This window comes from Lissotriton vulgaris, chromosome 10 (assembly GCF_964263255.1).
Source record: "Lissotriton vulgaris chromosome 10, aLisVul1.2, whole genome shotgun sequence".
In the NCBI taxonomy this organism is placed as follows: domain Eukaryota; kingdom Metazoa; phylum Chordata; class Amphibia; order Caudata; family Salamandridae; genus Lissotriton; species Lissotriton vulgaris.
This window is the reverse complement of record NC_141698.1, coordinates 27,375,072-27,397,610: the sequence shown is the minus strand read 5'-3', so window position 1 is coordinate 27,397,610 and position 22,539 is coordinate 27,375,072. Positions and strand designations below refer to the sequence as shown.

The 22,539-nt window shown below is 46.2% G+C and overlaps 1 protein-coding gene across 1 annotated transcript in view; it reads right to left on the bottom strand.

Annotated features, from left to right (window-relative positions):
* The window catches only part of RBM10 (RNA binding motif protein 10), a 185,696-nt gene that overhangs the window by 9,816 nt on the left and 153,341 nt on the right, over positions 1–22,539 (bottom strand). The window contains exons 18-25 of the mRNA XM_086940312.1: positions 21,571–21,662; positions 21,228–21,392; positions 20,501–20,647; positions 16,628–16,711; positions 15,726–15,911; positions 15,404–15,475; positions 14,048–14,145; positions 7,681–7,810 (exon numbers count right to left, since the gene is read on the bottom strand). Coding sequence (XP_086796438.1) covers positions 7,681–7,810; positions 14,048–14,145; positions 15,404–15,475; positions 15,726–15,911; positions 16,628–16,711; positions 20,501–20,647; positions 21,228–21,392; positions 21,571–21,662 — 974 coding nt within the window. The remainder of the gene's footprint in view (positions 1–7,680; positions 7,811–14,047; positions 14,146–15,403; positions 15,476–15,725; positions 15,912–16,627; positions 16,712–20,500; positions 20,648–21,227; positions 21,393–21,570; positions 21,663–22,539) is intronic.

The following is a 22,539-nucleotide window of genomic DNA, read 5'->3' as shown; positions in this document are numbered from 1 at the left end:
CGGCTTTTCCCGTGTCGACAGGCGTTTTCTTTGAGTCGAGTATCTTCTTTGGATCAACGACCTTCTGTGGCTTAGAACTCTTCTTCTTCAGTTCTAAAGCTTTCGGTTCGATAGCTTTTTTGGGTTAGCCGACCTTTTGTTCGAGAACCTTTTTCGGTTCGACGATTTTAGGATCGACACCCTTCTTTGCTTCGATGCCCTTCGGTTTGACAACCTTTCTTGGGTCGGTAACCTTTTTGGGGAGTGTTACTCGGGCCGGGTGCATCGAAAGGCTTAGTCTTGGGGCTTTGGAGCCGAGCCGGAAGGCGGGGTCTCTGAAGGAGTTTGTCGATCTCGGCTAAGGCCTTTAGGCGATGCGTCGACCGAAGCCTTTTCTTTTGGAATGAGCGGGGTTGGGGGCTGAGTACTCACTTTTTGCCACGCCGTGATCTGGTCATCTGAGTCCGACTGGTCCTCAACGGTGACGATCCGGGAGGTCTTGTTCATCATCGAAGATGTTCTCCAGTTCCGGTGCTTGCCACTGCATCACTTGCCTAGCGGCCCGTTGATTCCGGATGGTTTTCTTCAAACAGAATTGGGCACACGCTGAGCAATTTTGTTCGTTATGGTCTGGTGATAAACACCTGTTGCATACTGTATGTTTGTCAGTATGCGGGAATTTGGCGTGGCATTGTGGGCACCTTTTGAACGGACTCCTTTCCATCGACAGAAATCCCACGTGGCGTCGAAAAGGCCCAACGGCCCGAGTCGACGACCGGATCGAGATGGAAAGTTTGGTCGAGTCAAGAAGTATCGAACGAGAACAATACCGTCGAGTTAGAAGGCCCTTTGGCCTTAGAAAGTAGACTAGTTTTGATTCCAAAGTTGGAGTAAAGAAATAACATCCGAACCCAATGGCGGAAAAAAACAATCTGAGGATGGAGAAGAAGCCCATGCGCAATGTAGTCCAGGGGAGGAGTCACCTATCTTGTGATACTTCGAAGACTCTTCCAGGACAACTAAGTGCAATCATCCGGACCCAACACTAGGCGGCGATCTATGCACAGATATGAATTCAGCAGATCACATGCCTCGAACACTCATTTACACTAACCCTACAACTGCACATACTGCACCACTGATTGCTTCACCCGACTCACTTCCACTCACACTCAATCTCCAATCACTCACTGCCAATCTAGACTCTACCCCACAGAGTGCTATGCTTTTAAAGAGCACTCTGCAGCCAGATCGTGCCTCAGGCCTCCTCTTGTCACAGGGAGCCTGGAGGCACTGGCAGTGTTCAAGAAAACAAGAAAGTCGTGTTTTAATGAAAACTGTCAAGTTAAATAATTAGATGTGGAAAGGGGCAGTAAGTGGAGTGTCACAGGAGGCAGGGCCATGCTCTGAAGCCCCTTGTAAGGAGCCACCAGTTTTCTTGCTTTTTAGAAGTTATTTAAGCCCGTCTCCTTTCACTCTATTCACGCCCCCCTTAATCACAAGCCTGTTCTACTTGCAACTCAATATGCGCACCGTGACTCCGGTTATGTGCACAGCATGCTATCAACCTTTCTATTGAAGTCAAATATGTTTTTGATTTGACAGACCCTAAATGATTGAACTATCCCACTGATGAAGGGCCAATCCCGGCCTGAAACACACTGGGGTTATAGAATTTCCTCAAACGTGTTTTGCAGTGACAAGATATTACATTTAAAGAGACATATGGATTGCACTGCAAGAAAACAATTGATGTGTCACCTTATGACTTATAATTCAAAATTGAAAGACAGCAATGTGTTTTTAATTGCTCAGTTTTCAATATCGGATTATTTGTATATATTCAGAAAAAGTAGAAACTGAAAGAACAAGCATTTGCAATGCAATAGGTCTCGCATTATTTAAGTTTGAGCTATTAGCATTGTAAATGGCAATTGTTTTTTGCTTTATGCTATATTTTTTTTTTACATAAAAAGCTTCATATAAAATATGTTTTATTAAAGTTATTTATGCAGTATCTAAATTTTGTTTGCATAAAACAGTATAATAATATCTTAGTAAAAAAGTCAAATATTTTAATGGAAATTCACCAAACGTTCATTTATGTGTTGGTTTTGAAAATAGCTAAATTAATAGCTTTGTCATTTACAATGCCAGTAGTTATAACTTTCGCAAATGTGACACCTATAGCATTTGTAATGCAACATTTGTATTTACGTGACTTAGATGTATTGATATTACAAATAACAATGGCTTTTAATTTTTTTTAATACTTAATAAAAGTGATTGTAATTTATAATGGCAATAGCTTAAACTTTTGTAAATAACTTTTGTGAAGATTATGTTCAGTGTATTTTATTGTAACAAAATCCAAGAACAGAAGTGAAATATTAACATCTTTTTGTGACATTTGTAATAAAGCTTGAAACATTGAGAGAACATATTTGTGCTGTGGTGGTGCTGAGTGATGCTGTGGTGGTGCTGAATGGGGCTGTGGTGATGCTGAGTGATGCAGTGGTGGTGCTGAGTGGTGCTATGGTGGTGCTGTGGTGGTGCTGAGTGATGCTGAGTGATGCTGTGGTGGTGCTGAGTGGTGCTGTGGTGGTTCTGAGTGATGCTGTGGTGGTTCTGACTGATAATGTGGTGGTGCTGAGTGACTGTACTCACTGTCACTCTGCACGCACTGTCACTCTGCACGCACTGTCACTCTGCACGCACTGTCACTCTGCACGCACTGTCACTCTGCACGCACTGTCACTCTGCACGCACTGTCACTCTGCACGCACTCTGCACTCACTGTCACTCTGCACTCACTGTCACTCTGCACTCACTGTCACTCTGCACTCACTGTCACTCTGCACGCACTCTGCACTCACTGTCACTCTGCACTCACTGTCACTCTGCACTCACTGTCACTCTGCACTCACTCTGCACTCACTGTCACTCTGCACTCACTCTGCACTCACTGTCACTCTGCACTCACTCTGCACTCACTGTCACTCTGCACTCACTGTCACTCTGCACTCACTGTCACTCTGCACTCACTGTCACTCTGCACTCACTGTCACTCTGCACGCACTGTCACTCTGCACGCACTCTGCACTCACTGTCACTCTGCACTCACTGTCACTCTGCACTCACTGTCACTCTGCACTCACTGTCACTCTGCACTCACTGTCACTCTGCACTCACTCTGCACTCACTGTCACTCTGCACTCACTCTGCACTCACTGTCACTCTGCACTCACTGTCACTCTGCACTCACTGTCACTCTGCACTCACTGTCACTCTGCACTCACTGTCACTCTGCACTCACTGTCACTCTGCACGCACTCTGCACTCACTGTCACTCTGCACTCACTGTCACTCTGCACTCACTCTGCACTCACTGTCACTCTGCACTCACTGTCACTCTGCACTCACTGTCACTCTGCACTCACTGTCACTCTGCACGCACTCTGCACTCACTGTCACTCTGCACTCACTGTCACTCTGCACTCACTGTCACTCTGCACTCACTGTCACTCTGCACTCACTGTCACTCTGCACTCACTGTCACTCTGCACGCACTCTGCACTCACTGTCACTCTGCACTCACTGTCACTCTGCACTCACTGTCACTCTGCACGCACTCTGCACTCACTGTCACTCTGCACTCACTGTCACTCTGCACTCACTGTCACTCTGCACTCACTGTCACTCTGCACTCACTGTCACTCTGCACTCACTGTCACTCCGCACTCACTGTCACTTCGCACTCACTGTCACTCCGCACTCACTGTCACTCTGCACTCACTGTCACTCCGCACTCACTGTCACTCCGCACTCACTGTCACTCCGCACTCACTGTCACTCTGCACTCACTGTCACTCCGCACTCACTGTCACTCCGCACTCACTGTCACTCTGCACTCACTGTCACTCTGCACGCACTCTGCACTCACTGTTTCTGCACGCACTCTGCACTCACTGTCACTCTGCACTCACTGTCACTCTGCACTCACTCTGCACTCACTGTCACTCTGCACTCACTGTCACTCTGCACGCACTCTGCACTCACTGTCACTCTGCACTCACTGTCACTCTGCACTCACTGTCACTCTGCACTCACTGTCACTCTGCACTCACTGTCACTCTGCACGCACTCTGCACTCACTGTTTCTGCACGCACTCTGCACTCACTGTCACTCCGCACTCACTGTCACTCTGCACTCACTGTCACTCTGCACTCACTGTCACTCTGCACTCACTGTCACTCTGCACTCACTGTCACTCTGCACTCACTCTGCACTCACTGTCACTCTGCACGCACTCTGCACTCACTGTCACTCTGCACTCACTGTCACTTTGCACTCACTGTCACTCTGCACTCACTGTCACTCTGCACTCACTGTCACTCTGCACTCACTGTCACTCTGCACGCACTCTGCACTCACTGTCACTCTGCACTCACTGTCACTCTGCACTCACTGTCACTCTGCACTCACTGTCACTCTGCACTCACTGTCACTCTGCACTCACTGTCACTCTGCACTCACTGTCACTCCGCACTCACTGTCACTTCGCACTCACTGTCACTCCGTGTGTGTGTGTTTGGGTGTCTACATAGAGCCTCTGAACCCCGGCACCAATGCTCCTGCTGCGCTAATGGAGGCTACGGCTCTGGTCGGTGCATCTGATTAACGAAGGAACTGAGATTAGAGAAGGTTTAAACCTAGTTCATGGCTCTGGGCCCACGGCAATGGAGTACTGTAATGTTGCTGCAGCACCTGGCCTCGCGCTTGTTACATTAGGGACAAGCGTACGTTTTCCGGTCCAAGGTGCTTGAATGTGCAGAAATGGAAGCGAGTGACAACGAACTTCTGCTGCATGTCTAGCTGCCACAATCTGATCCGAGGATGCATGTCCATTTTTCTGTACTACACCGGACACTCAACACTCCTCACTGGAAAGCACAGGGAGCACATTTCCTTAAATAATGTAAGAGCAGAAAGGTATTCCATCATCAAACCTGCACCATTAAAGGCCCTTCCATGATGTTAGCGTTTCTGACTCCCCTAGCTCCGATACCCCTGTGTCACATCCTGTTCGGTGACACACTAGCTCCTCCGAGAAGAACAGATTTTCCGGGAAGTATTAAGGAATATCTGGTTCTAGACAAGAAAATATACAAAGGTACCATGTGCAGCAGACAGCCGCCTTGTGCCCTACAGCACATTACACTCTATGACGCAATGCAAAATGGAGGGGGCCCACAGGCAGAATTTGAAGAGGGCCCCTGAGTCTCCCGTATCTCACAGACAAATCTTGGCCTTCAGTGTGGGCTCACTGGAGGATTTGCAGTCACTCTGCACCAGAATTACGGCAGGGTGTACTTTATGCCCTTTTTACATTAACATAGTCCCTCATATTCAAAACTCCCTCTCCGCCATTCTTCATGTCTCTACATGAAGGAAATGATGTCTGGTGAATGTTGGAGCTGTTCAACAGGGCCTCAAATCACAGCAGCGCGTATATTGTAAAAGCGGTGCCAATTCTGGAGGATTGCATGCAATACGTGTCCCCTCTTTTTGTTGAACACGGTCCTCTGCCTACCTCCTTTAATCCCACTTGTAAAAGAAATATGTGCTGTTAACAGTGAAAACGAAAGCCGGTTGTGACAGTGACTGTAAGTGCTCAGAGAAAACCTGCATTGCAGCATCAGTGTTCTGATGCACCGAGTCCTCTCAGCACCTCAGCCGTCCCCGCTGCTCCAGCCGGATCGTGTTGTTAGAAAGATGAGCTCCGGAGCTCATCCCTTGAAAGGCCTTGCCTGATAATGCGCAGGTAACACCTAGCGTTACTGAAATCCGGAAGTGAGTTTGATCGCAACACAAGGCAATCCGCAAGTCCTTTGGAGAGGCAGTAGTGGCTGGCCACTGAAGCACACATAGAGAGAGGACATTTCTGCTCTTGCCCGCATCCAGAGATAGATGCACACGTATGCATGCACACCTCCGCGCCAGTCAGACGTGCGTACATTCACAACTACAGGTGCAACGTCATATACACACATTAACACACACACGGGCCACCTGTGAGGGAATTAAACTGTGTCAATGTCCTGAAGAATAGGCTCAGGGAGCAACTCTAACGTGTGTTATATAATGAGTTGCGAACTTACAATACAAACCAAATGGGCACCAGGGGCATAGTACAGGCCCCTTCAAGCGGGGGAGGGGGCACGGTTGAGGGAGGCAGGGGGCTCTACTCGAAACTAAATTAAGCGAGATCACGTCCCTCGCCTCACACCCCCACCACCTCCTTGCGAGCCGCTTACCTTGTGCATTCCCTCTGCTGGTCAGCACCGCGATGACTTTACCGGCGCACGAAAGATTCTTAAGACACTTTTTGTCTGTCTGTTTGCCATGAACATTCCGTGTCTTCTACCAGGAAGTCAGGCAGGCCGGGCGGGACAACCGGAAGTAGGAGGGCGGGAGCCTACCCCGCCTCCCACGGAAGAGCCGCGATTGTTTGGCGCACCGGAGCAGGCAGGAGCCTACCCTGCGCCCCGGTGCCGAAGAAGGGAAGAAGAGTCTTGCTGCCGGTGGGAGCCGCTGCACTGAGGATGCCGGTGAGTGGGGCGTCGCCTTGTTGGGGGGGGGCGGGGGGCATCTGTGTGCGCGCGCGCGGCGGCGGACTGTGTATGTGTGTGAGCGTGCATGTGTGTGTGTATGTGTATGTGTCCTGGAGTCTGTGTGTATGCGTGTGTGTGAGGGGGGGGGGTTGCCTGTCTGGGTGCCTGCGTGTCTGTGTAAGTGTAAATGCGTGTGCGTGTGTGTGGAGCCGAGAGGAGAGGGGCTGGTGTGTGTGGAGGGGTCTCTGTGTATGCGTGTAGGTGACGGGGGTGTGCCTGTGTATGCGTGTGTATGTGCGCATGCGTGAGTGCTGTGTATGCGTGTGGCTGTGATGTGCGCATGCGTGAATGTTGACGCGCGTGCACGCAGCTCAATCCACGCTCGTCACAGTTTTGTGTCCCTCATTCCCCCGTGTCAGCCGACTATAAGTCTCCGCCCTGGACGCATCCTTCGGATGCGAATTCCAGGGCGAGACCTAAAAATAGATATGCCCAGTGTCCATCAAAGTTTGGTGCATGAAAGAACTTCCTTGAACTGTGATGGTAGTGTTTGTTTGATGTTCCTGATATCCCTGGTCAGAGGACATACTTCCACTGCACACTAAGTGTTCTACCCAGGATCACAGTGAAGAAATCCATTACGGCAAATCATAGCCTCACCAGAGGCCTAACAGTTTCTTACATTGTTTGCCTAGCACAATCTAAATTTAAAAGCAAGTGTGAGAAGCAGGAAGCTGTCATTCAGAGATCAAACAGATTGAGGTTGGAATCCTAGATCACCTAATGGCCTTTCACCCTCCAAAGGCAATACAATTAGAAGTTCCACTGGGCAACAACAACTACTATTCGGGGGTCTATAAACACAATTGTGCAGTGTGATTAGGTACCAAGTCATGTCATTTAAGAGTATTCAGCTATTTGGCACACCAACTGTTTGCAGCCAAACCGGATGCATCCCTTGTGGTGGAGAAATCTACAAAGAACACTTGAAAGCACAGCAGCTTAGACCCCACAGGAAGACAACTGACAATTCGCAGACTCACTTGGATGCTAAAGCCCTTTGTTAGCGGACGCCTTGAATCTCACCTCAATGGGGTTCACAATGCCCTGCTTCTTTTTGCCTAGGCCACTGCCTTCCTTCCAACCCATGGCCTGTAACATGCGGTTGCCAATGTTATCACCACCAAGCCCGTCTCGCGTTGGCTGCTCAAAGTCCCTGCATGAGGAAGCAAGAAGGTAGAAAATAGGACCAAGGATGTGATAGTTTAGACCTTTACTTATCTGTAGATCTCACTGTGATAATTTTGCATAGACATATACCAGGTTATCACTGTTGCTCAGTTTCTCAAGTCTGTGTGATTAAAATAGCTTATAATTTAATTTTATTTTGTGGAATATTACCCAAGAAACAAAGCCGCTTTGGTGCCTATTCAGAGTGCCATCACCAGGAGCAAAAAAGTTACTTACCTGTAACTACAGTTTTTTAGGACTGATATCTTTCATAGATGTACAGACTTGAATTATTCGATTAGGCAATTTAACTGTAGGAAACTGGGTTTTTGTTGCAGAAGTCATCCCACGTTTAACTGGTATTTGATGCAACTTTGACTGAAGTGCACTGGGTTCCTGCTACCCAGGTCCCCAGTGCCTCTGTCCTTTCCCCAAAACAAGGTCACTGGTCAATTCATCCCCAATTCACCAGGCCGTTAGCACCTCTTTAAGTCCATAGTAGGTGGTACCCCTGGTAGCTAGGGCATAAGTATCAAAAAGGGTTCCTAAGAGATGCAGCATCTATAATGCCACTCTAAGGGACCCAGCACCAAACAAACGCAGACTGCCACTGCAGGCTGTGTGACGAGGGGCCCTAAAAAGCATAAACACAACATGTCACGCACCTTGTGTGCCATGTCCCCTAACACTGCATGCAATATCTATAAGTCACCCCGACAGCAGGCCTCAAAGCCCTAAGGCAGAGTGCATTATGTTATCCATGAGCAGATCTGCTCCTGCCCTGGCAAGTTCAATTACTGACAGTACAACTAAACAAGGAAGCTATCTTAAGGTATGTACTGGGCACTGGTCAAAACAAGTTTGAGCTATAAACTGGCTTCACTAAAACCTATGGTGATTTGTATCAAACAACTTCTAATATTAAACCCACACCGATTCCAATGTTAGATTTATTAATGCATGCACCAAGAGGTAACCTTGAAGGTAGCCTGAAAACCTACCAACCTGTACTGTCCCTGTCCAGCCAACCACCACAGGCATGTTTCGGACCCCCTGGAGCTGACAGCCCATGTTCTCCGAGGTCGGAAACAAAGCCTGCTCTGGCAGGAGGTGTTGTCACCTCCTCCAAGCAGGATGACTAATAATCTGCATATCAAGGCAGGAGGCTTCAAAGGCCTTTGCCATCTGTGATATGCAACCCTGGCTTCCCCAAGAGAGGGTAAATGCCACCCCTTGCCTGGGGCCTATAAGGCCTTTGGCTACTACTCCTCACTTCCCTAAAAGCCCCTAAATTGAGTATTTAAGGGAACCCTTGTTACCAGGACTTCAGACGTGAGAATAGAGAAGCACAAATGACTTGGTGTCAACCTTGCCAGCTGTACCTGTGACCCTTGTGGAGCAACCGTCTAGTCCTGCTGCTGTGCAGATTCTAAGAAACCCAGAGGGCTGCCGGTGTTTCTCTACTCGACAAAGAAACTCCTTTAGAGTAGAGGACCCTATCCCCTGCAGCCGCAGGCACCAAGGAAGCATGGTCTGGTTCACAGTCCTACAGCATACGGCCTACCGCTGTTGCAGCCTCCCAAGAAGGTCACCTTGCTCCTACAGGTCAGATATGTCCTCCCTCCAAATGCGGGGACAGCAGGACCGAACGACCGGAGCTGCACCAATATTTGGGGATACAGGACCCCTCTCAGCAACCAAGGTTTGATGTGTCCAAACTGGACACCAATACTGTGGAAATTCGACCTACACGTCAAGGGACTTCAGGGACAGTGAGGCCCACACGGAGAGTGTCCCAGCTGCCCTGTTTGTCCCTTTTATGCAAGTCAAAGAAGTGGGTCTTCGACCATCGCCGCCCAACGGCTTAAAGTACCTCTGCACCCATACTCCACAGCCCAAGTCCAAAGGAGGCGACTGTGCCAACAGTGTACCAGACCCACAGGAGCTAAGCCCATCCTTGTTTACCCAGACTGGATTTCCAGACACCAACTGCTAGTGACTCCAGCATCGTACCAGACACCAAAAGACACCACTGCATCAGAGCCCCACAACCAGAGGAGAAGTGGACCAACGGTGTCCCTACATGCCCAAACATTTCAAGGGTCGAACCCACCCTGTGGGTTCCACCAGACCGGCAGCCCAGTCCCAGCTTGAAGCCTCTTTCTGACCAGACCGCTCCCACAGAAGTGAATGGGGCACCTAATGCCATAACACCTCTGCACCCGGTTGCTCCTGACCCTCCTGAGGTGACCTGTTGGTGTGGCCTTGGACCTTGCCCCATACTCACCTTAAGTTCAGATGAACAGTCCCATAAGTCTCTGTTAAGTACCCAAAGGTAGCATCAAACATACACCACCAGCAGCACAGGGGCGGCAGAGTGCAGGGTGCAAATACGGCGTTGGACGCCCAAGGTTTTTCAATGGAGAACTTTTCTTCAGGAAAAAGCTGCAGGCATAGTACCAGAGGCTGCAACAGAGTTAAGTAGAGGTGCAGGGGGTGATAGGGGCACCATCGGTCAGCTCACCAATGCTCTGGGACCTAGGGAGCAGAGGTGCCCTTTGAAGTCAGATTATTCTTATCGGAGCTGGTCGCGATCATGGGGAGCCTCTGGATTCTGGCTGCAGGTGTGGTCGTGGAGTCCAGGAGGATCAGCCAACGCTGGACTTGAGATCAGGATTGTTGGGGAACATGTTCTGGGTCCTAGCCACTGGCCTGTGGCGTTGGGTGCAGAGTGGGCAGTACTCGCAAGTCCGGAGGGAACCGGAGTCCTTTGTGTAGAGTTTCTTGGGACAGAGCCACTTTCCTTAGGAGTCTCTGGTCTTTGTCGAAGGGCGGGCAGTAAGTCTTCCTCGGGTTCTGGAAGTCTCTGGCTGCAGTACAGGCGATGTCTTCTTCGCAGGGCCATTGAAGCTTGAGACAGGACAGTTGGGGCGGAAACAAGTCAGTAATTGTCTTCAGGCTTCGCTGTATGGCGTCTTCTTCGTCCTTCTTAGGTCGGCAGGAAATAGTTTCCAGGTCTGGGGAAGCCGCCTAAATACTAACTTTAAGGGCATTTTAGGGGAGTAGCAGGTAGGGCCAATGGGCACCTTTCCTGGGGTGACTACACCATCAATTATGCCACCTTCCAGTGGGAGGGGGCATAACCCTAGCCCTGACTGGAGGAGTCTCCCCATCTTCAAGATGGTGGGGACTGAAAGATGTGCTTCACCTCGCCTACCTTAGGGGTGGAGTTGGCAGGTGGGCACACCACCTATTCTCCCACGTTTTCCCACCCCAAGTAGGGGTGTAAACCAGGGGCTGCAATCTGCAGCTAGATTCAAAGGCTCGGTCTCATTACAAAGGCGGCAGACCTTTGAAGCTTCCCTCTCGAGCACTGTGCCCATCCTTGGGGAGGAGGTGTCGCACCTCCCCAGGATGAGAGTTGTTTCTGGTCCCAGAGAGCATATACTAGGGAATTACAAGTAAGTTAGGCTATGCCAGTTGAGGACAGGCCAATTAAACACTGACCATTTTAAGGGTCAGAGCACATGCACAGAGTTCTGTTTAGCTAGGCTTAGGGCATTTCTGAGTCATTACAGCAGTACCTAGCAAAAAGTGTGTGGGGGTGGGGGGGTACGGTACACCTGCAAAAAACCTGTTTACGTACAAGATTATAAGGATCTTTAAATCACAGGCATGACAAAAGGATTTTTTCCTTGTGTACCTGAGGTGTTATGTCACTCTTGCCGATAGGATGCATAAGCAAGCTTTGCATCAAAATTACAGTGGCGCTATTTAGGGCAGAAAAACAGCTTGAATTGCCTAAACAGCACTTCCTACCCTCACACATCTCTCTCATCTGCTTGCTTGCCACTTTAGGGGAGTGCACTGATTTGTAGTCCCTGCAGAGCATATGATCTACAAATGGAAAATGTTGTCCTGTCACTGTAGATTTGTAGCATGTAGTATGTTACATTCACATGCGCCCTCCGTCCTTGCAAACAGATGCTTTACATTATAATTTTCCTTTGTGCAGCTCCTCCACACCAACTCTTCTTCTTCACTCATTCCACTTACTACACTCACCCACTGGGTGAAAAAACAAGCTGAGGTGCAGTCTTTGTCGATTGTATTGTGGGAGTCATGAGGTAGCTGGAAATCAAAGACTCCTTCGAAAGAAAGACAACCTACGAACGTCTGTGCCCAACAGACGTGTGCAGAATATGTGGTCTATAGCAGCACATGCTACAAACATCTATTAAGCAACAGTTTTACACACTGTGGAGTATACCGAGGGGTTATCAAGCACTTTACATAAGAGGAAGATTCCAGTTAACAAGCGACATATGTGGTGTGGCTCACTGGTTAGAGGCGGCAGACCCGGAAGCAGAGAACAGCCTGGGACCAGGGTTCAATTCCCGACGCGGCAGGGTCGTGGACCAGGGTCAGCGGACTCGATAATTCTCACCTCGGTGCCTACTCTAACCAGGGATCACACTCGGCAACTCTGGGCATTAGCTTGCCTCATCTCTACAACGGCCCCCCACATTCGCCGGGGATGCCTGGTTTCACCTTGGAGATACCCAGCAGGGACCATCTCACAGGGATAGCCAGGACGGGTTCCCCAGCGGTCTACAGCGCCACGACGCCTCAGGGCAGCAGTGCGCTTTACAAGACCACATACATTACATTACATAGATTCAAAAAAAATATCACAATGCTGGTTGTGCAGCAAAACAGAAAATAGATAACATATAATGCTGCTCTTCAGCTAACAAGGAGGTATAGAGCAGAACTTTATTTATATTAGTCTTAGTCACATCAGGAGTTTAGTCGAATCCCTTATCCTTAAGAGTTACTGATGATAAAGCAGGTTTTCTAGTCACTCTTTTCCAGAGACAGTCAGTTTCTGTGTTTGAATAAGGACTACACTTGAGACAGTAGCCAGTATTGCTGATGCTTGTAGTACAGCGTTGAGAGGGGCTCTTCGTATTTTAGGAATTCCAACCAACGAGGTTTCTAGTACAACTTCGATAGCACCAGGGTTAAACTGGTTCAATACCTTAATGGAGTTCAAGGTGGAACTGCATCCATTTTACCAATGTATAATGTTCTTAGAGACTCTGATTCTTTTCCAGGTGACTGCCTTAAGATTTTACATTTTCTACAATGATTGGTTTTTCAGCAGCATGCAAGAATCCAGGCATAATTTGACTGAATTGTGGAGAACAAAGGGGCCCATGAAAAAGAACTGCTTTCAATAGTAGTAAATCGTCACCCAGGCCTGAATATCAGATCATATTTGGGCAGCAGTGTCAAGGCTTCAGATCCAGTCTGGTGTTCTCAGCAGGGAAATGGTGTGCAACAATTGAGTTTTTGAGGGTGCAAGCACGAGGTTCCACGTACAGCTCGAATGCAGTCTCACCACATAAATGAAGCTTTCTAACCCGATAGTCTTAGAGGTGAGATTGGAGTAAAAAATCATTAATTTCACATGCCAACAGGGATTCTTGAGATAGTATGAAAACCAGATCCTAACTACATTATTCAATCCTATTATGTCTTTAAGAAATTGCAACAGTTTTGTGTGACTTGCTGGGTCAGAAAAGCTGCCAACAGGTCTGCGAGGAGGAATAGATAAGACTGTTTAGCTGCTTTACTTGAAAAAAATCAGAGTATCAAACTACATAAAAATATATAGAGGAAAGAGCAGTAAGAACTCCAACCAAGGCCCAGTGGTCGAGGGATGCTTACTGACTATCCACTGGTGGAATTGAATAAGTAGTGCAATGAATGATACAGGCTTTCAATGGGCACCATTTCAACCCCCCTATGCAAGCTCTGCTCGCACGGTTTTCATTACAAATGCTCCCAATACTATTTTTGATTTACTTAACATTAAGGACTGTGTGAGTCCAGCTGTACTTGCATAAAGGTCAGAGTAACACAACTTGGAGAAAAATGCACGTTTGATTAAAGAAAGCATTGGTCTGAGTTATACTTGGGACACATTAGCTCAAGGCTGCTTTTAAAGGACTCGACTTGGGATCTGTATGGTATACTGTGTGGTGCATCAGTAAGTATACACATTTCCTGATGTTTAACTGTAATCGGTTCAGTCTGTATGTGCAATGTTTTAGTTGAAATTGGAGCGAATGCAGCCTGGATGTTTACATTTGGTCTGTATGCTTTTAAGCTTTATACTGTCAGTGGTATTTGGACTTATTTCATACTGCATACATACACTGTTGCCTCTGCAGCATATTTCCTCTTCTTGGGTTCTGGTGGCTCAGGGACACCATACTTTACTCTCCTTTCCGCTGCCCGGTCCCTGTACTTGGTCTGAGGGGGAAATAAAAATCTGTTCAGAGTTTCCATTTTTGTACGCAACACATGAATTAGCATAAGACATTGCTCCACTAATAGGATTACTTCAGATCCAAAACCTACATGCCCTTTGGTAGGTGACTCAATAATAAAGTTGCAGCCTTTAAAGTGAAGGTGGAAGATACTGAAACAATTCTACAGAAGATTATATTCTCGAAAATGTTAAAAGGCAGGCTTTCAAATAGCAGCAAGCTTATAGAAAGACTAGCATAAACACATTTCAACTGAGTACATCAGTTATTCCTTTTTGAATAACAAAAAATAAGGAATTTATCCCAGTTTATAGTATTAGGAAAACCTGTTCCAGGAAACAATCCACTATGCTGTGGCAAACAGATTTATATTTGTGAACTGTCCATGCTCCTCACTTTACAAAATAAAAATGAAGGCCAAGACAAAGAGTAATAGTTGCAGTGAGTTAAAATCAACAAGTTGCCCCAATTAACAAGTACACCATAATTTGCACTGGTCAAAACAGACAAGACAACTCTCAGTATAGAAGTGTAAAGTACAGTGGGCCTGAGGTAGAACCAAAAGGGCCCGAGAGAGCTTCATAAAAAAAAAAAACGGGAAGATGAGTGGACAAGAGCCACATGCTGCCAAGTGACACAAGATAAGCCTCCACGGGAATAGGGCATGGCATAGGGAGCAAGCCAGAATACGGAGCGTGCCAAAAGGAGTATGGGAGATTTCACCGGGAAAGAATAAAAAATTGCTAGAAACATTCAAAACTTGCAATCTATATCCATGACAATTTTTATCTACTGAACAGTTAGTATCGGATAAATTACTTCGATGCACTTCAGACATCAAGTCTGTACGAAGGCTGTACAGCCAATGAATGCGTGAGAAGTAATACTAAACAAAGCATTTTCAAATCCTACACACAGCATGTCTGCTAATGAAAATGTGCCAGAGTTATTCATTTTTAGAGTAGTTTTGCAAGTGTGGCGTCACTTCCATAATCTGAATGCAGACCCGGAGAAAATGTCAATGCAGAGGGTCACTGGCCAGTCTTTAGATGACAATGCTTTCAGTTGCCCCCGATTTGGGAGGGTCTTAATAAAAAAAGATGAAACTGTAACACACCCACCCTCTAGAAATGTACACTCCCTGCAACAGTACCAGCAAGTCCAACAGTTTAGATAAAAGCCTTCATTTTCATTTGGCAAAGGCACACTCTAATGAGCCAAGAGGGAGGTCCCACTCATACCTCGCTGTCGTTCTTCGAAGACTCGGATCCTCCTGCTGCAGCAGTGGAAAGCCGGTGTCGCTCCAGATTTTGCTGAAAAAAACAGTCAAAGGTCTGACTCTGGAGGTAATGTTCATGAGATATACGTGCCTACTGCAAACGTTCGCTTACACATGCCCATCAATGGCGATACTGATCGAGAGCTGTCATTACGACTGATTTAGAGCCACTCAGATTGTACTCAGCACATCTTTCCATATGTAGAAGCCCACTGACCACTGTAAGATAACACTGTGTCCCACCCATCAAATTGCTGTCTCCTTGGGACGCTTCGACTCTGTACCTTGTGAAGGTCTGAGAGCTGCTGGTGCCGCACAAGAGCCTCCTTGCTGGGGAACTGACGCCGACAGAGAAGACATGCCATTTTCTGCCAATCTGTAAGCTTCTCCTCTTGCTCAGCCGCGGTCTCTGGTTCATCATCACTTTCGCTTTCCCCGCTGTAGGCAGCGACAAGGCCACGAGGAGGACTCTAAAATAGGCAAAACGATTACAGTTTGTCACACATACTTTCTCTTTTACCGTATGAAATGGCTGTTCAAAGAGAAATGCAGGTTTATGTTGAGGTGCAATGGCACTGATTGGTCTTGATCTAGTAAACTACTGCAGGTCAGGAAGGGCTGGATTGACAGCAGGTGCGCGCAACACCCATTGGGCTCACAGGGCATCAGCCCCCCCCCCGTCGTGTCTGTCATCCCGAGTGGAGACAGCTTCGCGGGATGGCGAGCATCTCATTGCAGCCGCACCCGAGTAATTAGCAGGTCTTTAAAAGACCATTTAGTTGTAAATGGGACTTTTGTTGTGTGTTCACCCCTTCTTACAGCCACTTTGTCCGTGGTTGGAAGAATCAGCCCCCCCCCAAAAAATATTTTCCAGTCCCCCCCCCGAAATTTGGCTCTAGTTGCCCGCCTGATCGGCAGTGCTGTATGCAGTCCTGCAAGAACAGAACATGTTGCAAACCACAAATACAGTGTAGGACAGAGAACTATTGAAAGGCGACAAGAGAGCCTCAAGTACTCTTATATGGCTGCTTACAGGGCAATAGGACAGAACACTATAACTGAGGTGCTCAAGGTTAGAATGGACACAAAAAGGCAGCTCTGTGAGTAGCTTTGGATTTCTAGGCAAGGACGGAGATGGACCAGCAATAGCATGTAGGAGGCTCCCAGGGCAAGAGGCAGTACTTACATCTCGATCTTCTCCGATGTGCCTTAGGAGGTCAAAGCTACTCTGTTGATGTTGCTGCTGCTGCTGCTTCTCAGTGAGGGCCCCCTGAACGTGAAGATGGAATTACAAAAAGAACATGTTTTATACCAGAAGCAAATACTGCCTCTGCTTAAACTTTTGCTTATGTCACATGATACAAGAAAGCACAGCGGCTAAGTTACATACTTGTTACAGTTTGACGAATTCAAGCCTACTACTGTTCTCTTCTTTTACAGGCCTTCATCTACTTTAACACACAAGAAGTGAGTAGAGGGGAGGGGGGTTGGTTGGGGATGAGGATTTTTTGCTGAACTACTGACTGCATAAACATGTTTGTTTTGTTTAGCGACCTCCGGCGTTTTCTGAGACTAGCATTGCTGATTTTGGCACGGTTTAGAAAATACCAATAAAAAGAATTGAACCATAACACACAATGAGGTCTAGTAAGCTGTTGTTCCAATGACGGCACTGCAGCTCTTACAAAAAGTCTTGACAATCTTAGCCTAGTTGTTCATTGCATCCTCTGGTATCTTAAATAGAGGCCTCTGACCATCAGTGAGTGCAAAGGTTGTTTATTTTATTACAATTGTAAAGTGCGCACCACCAACTGATTCAATGTTCTCATTGTGTAGCTTGGACACAGAGGATAGAGTGTCAGTGGGATCCCTGCCCAAGGGCCAATAATCTTTGAATTTACCCTTACTTGGCCTAATCTTGATTCGGGTTTCTAAAAGGCTGCAACTATTCTGAGAAAAATGCAATTTTTCGGATTTAATAAAACACCTTTTCTAGCAGATACGTTCTGGGAGGATCACATTCATTGGCAAAATAAGAGCCATGCATTTACTTGGGTTTAGTTTTCCATCATTTGGAGAGGGGTGATCCTCTCTAAGAAACCAGTTACTTATATTAGATAATGTTTTTTGCCGCTTGAAGCTCTTTTGGATTCATATGCAGCCATAAGCAGTCCTTCTCAAAATTAGTGGGTAGAGAGCAGATGTTTGATTAAGTGTTTGCAAGACTGCTAGTCCAATTAAATCTTTCTGACAAGCTTAAAATGTCCACACAATAATGCTTGTTGAAAAAATGTGGCATTCACTAATTGGTAACCTTACAGGTAACTGGTACAGGGATCTTACCTAAAAGTGCTAGGGTGGTACCATTTTTGAGTTTAGAGTAGGCTCTAGGGGACACCGGAGTGTGCGTTTGGTCTTGGCACAAGTCTGGATGAACTTACCTATCTACCTAGTGATGCCTGCTTTAGAGATGGCACGGCCCATGTGGGGTTTGGCCAAGGACACAAAAAGTGGATTAGACTTGAGCACCCTTTTAACATAAGGGAGTCGAACAGTTTGGAGATGCAGTAATGCATGAACTTTTTCCACTTATCAGGTGTGTGGGCTTTCACACAACTGAAAGCACTAGAGATGGCGCCTTTCGTTTTTTTTTTTATTCAGTTTTATCATACAGTACATAGATATAGCGCTGTATATGCATGTCACAGTTCAATACTCAGTGGCGCAGGAGGCCTGTATGCAGGACATCTCACCGCCAGGTGGATAAAGTCAGCTTGTTCATAGATCATAGGCATCCGTGTGGGGAGTCTATTTTTGCTCTTTGGACGGGTGTAGAGTATAGTCGAAGGAATTGAAAATGTATGAGTTTATGTCTAGGATTCATTGACACTAGTTTGATTTGCATGCAGCAATATGTCCAATGGGATATGGAAACTTCAGTTCCCGAGTCTCCGCAGCCGTGGAGCGATCCAGGAGGTCTGCGCGTGTTGCAGAACAACTTTTGTATAAGAAAGATACCCATCTGGCAGTCTCGTTAGAGCATATATTCTGAATCGGGTGTGGGGAGTCTTTGGGTTTCCCAGGAAAACCAGACAGGTGTGTCTGAACAGGACCCTTTAGATTGTTAAAATGTGAAGACTCTTGGATGGTCTTTTTTCAACGCAGGACATTTCAGACCTCTTCAAGGAGGATGAACTTGTACTAAGAGCACCGGAATCAAATAAGCTTACTTTTCCAGTTATTTCACAATCCCTAAACATTAATTTGTTACTTTATTTCGCTCTACAAAAAAAGTGCCTTCAGTTGGTGGAATAGCATTTAAAATCAGGCTTTTGGGTGCCTAAGTATTTGCCACTGCAGATTAAATTTCATTATGAAGCGATGGCATTGATACTTGGCATCAAAAGGGCCCCCAGAATGTTTGACCCAGTACTGAATAGCTGCTGCTCTTCACTTGTGTAGCAAAGAAATATATATGCATCCAAAACTGGAGAACTGGCTTGCCTGAGGGCTGGCTCCAAAACATATCTTCGCGATGCTAAACATCTACATGTCAAAACATCAAGGACACACATTGCAAAACCTTCACTATGAACCAATCCAAGTGCTCAAATTCTTCCCACAAGAAGAAAAGCCCTTCCAGCCCAATACTCCAAAGTTCACATAACAGTTGGGGTGTTTATGGTTCTGCTGGGTAATGGAAGGCATCTTTCTGGACTAGTTGACAGACGGATTATGGATACATCTTCCCCTAGGAAGCAGGCTCTAGTGTCACTCAGCGCCAAGACGCCCATGGGCATTCACACGCTTTATAAAACCCAAAATCAAATCAAACATCTAATGCAAAAGTGCCAGGGTGACATTTTGAGGAACAAGGAGTGGGCACTTCACAAAAGAACACCAAATAGTCCGACTGAGGTTGGCGAAGTCAAGTGAGCAGCAGCCAATTATGCTGTATTTATATGGGCACATTGCAAGGAAGAATCGACATGGCAGAATTTAGCCTCATATTTGCCTGCATTCCATAGCAACCCACAACTACAAAAGAAAACGTTTATTTGCATTTTACAGCAGATATTGCACCTGGGTGGGATAAAAGATTTTAAAAAAATGAAAAAAATACCACTAGACATTTCCCAGCACATTATTGCTTGTGTCAGAAAGTATTCGACTAAGACTAAAATACTGATGTTTACAAACGATGGGCTGTCTGAAATCAAATCCTCCATGACGCGTTTTGACAATGACTATTCTGTTAACATATCATTTTCTTAGTTATGTGGCTTACAATTAGTCTCCATTTTAGTTGCTTGTTTGAACTTCGCATCATTGTCTAATGGAGGTTTGTACAGGTTTTTCTATTATGAGAATGGCCCTTGCACACATTTATTCCTGATAGACACGGTCGCCCTGTAGACTGCACATTTAATTCCAGGGTTGCACAATTCAGAGTAGAATACATTGCTTTATTTTTTGTGCTCGTATGGAGAAGAGTCTGAGCTGCACTAAAATGGAGTTCTGCTATCCCGACCTTCATCCTGGACAAGTTTGATAAATGATGAAAGCTAGACAGGGCGTTTAGGGGTGGGACGGAGGAGGCATGTGGGAGAGAACAAACAGCATCCTGAAATGGCCTGTCTTAGTCTTCCTCTATGATCTGTAGATAAGGCAAGCCTATAAAGCCGCAAATAAAGTGCTACAGCTGTTATACAGGCTTTAAGCACTGCCTTTGGCAAAATGACTGTCCCTTCAAGAAAACCAGGACCTTCTAGTACTGCTTGAGTCAGGAAACAAATACCACTGACTTAGAGACCTCTCCAGGGAACAGGGGCGACATTGGAGGGATACCCTTTTGTGGCACTTGTGCGTTTTTTTGAGGAAAGTCTTTTATTTGGAATGCTCATTTTCAGGGTTCAAGCAATTTTGTAAGAGCTTCATGATTCAGTATATATCCTGGAAGAGTGTCATAAGGTGAGTAATCTACAGCAAATATATATCAGAAATACTAGATGGCTCAAACAATAAGACAGGGGATACACTCCAGAGCTGTATGCATTACCTTCTTTTCCAGGATGGCATAGCCAGCATCAGCGGAGGCAGACTCCCGCCGCTCATCATCCCTGGAGTTCACAGGCTGGAAGCTGTTCTTGAAGTTCTCCTTTTGTTTATTAAGACTGCGGGCCCAGCGCTCCATGTCTTTGGCAATCTGCAACAGATTTAGGCAGTAAGAAACAAGCTGTGGCGTGCAAGGTGAGAAAATCAGAGCAGAAGGGTCAGTGTAACGTTTGGACAATGTTTGGGATAGGAAATAAGGCTCAGTATAATACGTGAGACAGACAGGGCGACCTTGAAGTGAGCACATATTTTATTAGGAGGCACTAAAATCAGAGGTGAAAGGCAGTGTTAAAGGGCACAAAACAGCATACGGCTAATATGAGACAAAGGACAGGGGAAGCATATGCTGAAGTAAACCACCACACAGTGAAGGATACAAGTAAAAGTATGCAAGTTGAACAGGCTTAAAGATGGAAGAAGTCTCTAAGTGAAAGAAGGAGTAAGTGGCTCATTGAGCAATGAAAGAAGAGTGGATGCGTTTCAACGAGATGCTGGTTTTAGACTGGCAGACTGAAAAACCAAAGTACCAGGAGTTAGCAGCAGACCATGACTGAAGGATGTGGGGGAAACTTTTTTAGAAGAATGAGCAATGACGGCAGTGAACGGAAGCGGAAATAACTGAAAGAGCAAGTGGAGGAATGATATTTAGAGGTGTGTCGATTAAACCTAACCTGCTGAGCAGTCTTGGATTTATGCTTCTCCTTTTTCTCTTTACCCTCCTTGGAGGTGGAGGCTCCATCTTTCTGAGCAGCTGATGTTTGATCCGGGGCCTGAATGTATGTGCACTTCTCACCATCCCAATACATGTACTTTTGCGTCTGAGCATTGTAGTAATACTAAAAAAAGAAAGAGACAAGGATAGGCAATACATGTCAAGTTTCATCTCCCCTCTAGGATGCTAGTTAGTAGCTCAGTCCAACATATTAGCGACTGTGCACGCCTGGAAGAAAATGATGTGTTTCAAGGCAAATTAAAGTCTTTAGGAGACCGGAAGGAACAGGGTCCATGCCTTACCTGAGAATTTGGGTCATAATAGAGGCCAGTGAGAGGATCATAGTAGTAACCAGAAGTATCATCATACTGGTAGGTGGATACATCTGGAACAGCTGCAGAGGAAAAAGAATGAAAAGACAAGGTACCATGAAGTTCAGAAATGTAACAAAATGAAAGACTAAAAGCAATGACTGGGGAGAAGAGACTATGAAAACCCAAACGTCCCAATCATCGCTCTAATAACGGTAACTCTAGACTGTTATTGGGCCCATCTTTAAAGAAAAAAGAACAAAGTGTGCCTAAATAAAAGGGAACACTGTTTCATGTATCTTTCTTGATGGGATTAGTTGTCTGCAAGAGGGTAACTATAAGCCAGGATCTGTATGAAAGACCCAGGTATCTGTACTAGTCAGGGAAACACTAGAACTAAATCCTTGACGTGGCGTTGAATACATGTGTATATATTCTACATACAACTGCTGAAAGATCTGTAATGCAGAACTTGCTGAGCCCGTGTAATACATGTATTCCCTCTGCTTAAGCAAACCCTCTAAACTTGCAAACCATACTGCTGCAAAGTTGCCACAATCGGTCTCTGACCTTGCAGTAGCCAAGAGTCCTCCTTTGCTGCTGCACTCAAAATAATTTTGCTTCGTAGTTCATGCTTTAAAAACAAACCAGTTGAAACATCTGAACATTTCTTACGTCTCCTGGACATTTAAGTGACTTGCACACCTGTGGGATGACTGCCATGCATGCCACAGTCTCTCAAATGGATTCAAATCTGCAGGTCATAGTATATTCTGTGATAACAATAGATTTCTTTGTACATAATATTCCACTATAAAAAGGGGCTACAAAATGGTTAAAAAAACTGGCTCATAAACCATGATATACATACATATAGTAGTTACATAAACCCAAACTACCCTCACACTTTCTGGGGCAGTTGCTAAGGGAGAGTAGTTCTGATATCATAGGGGTGAGGGA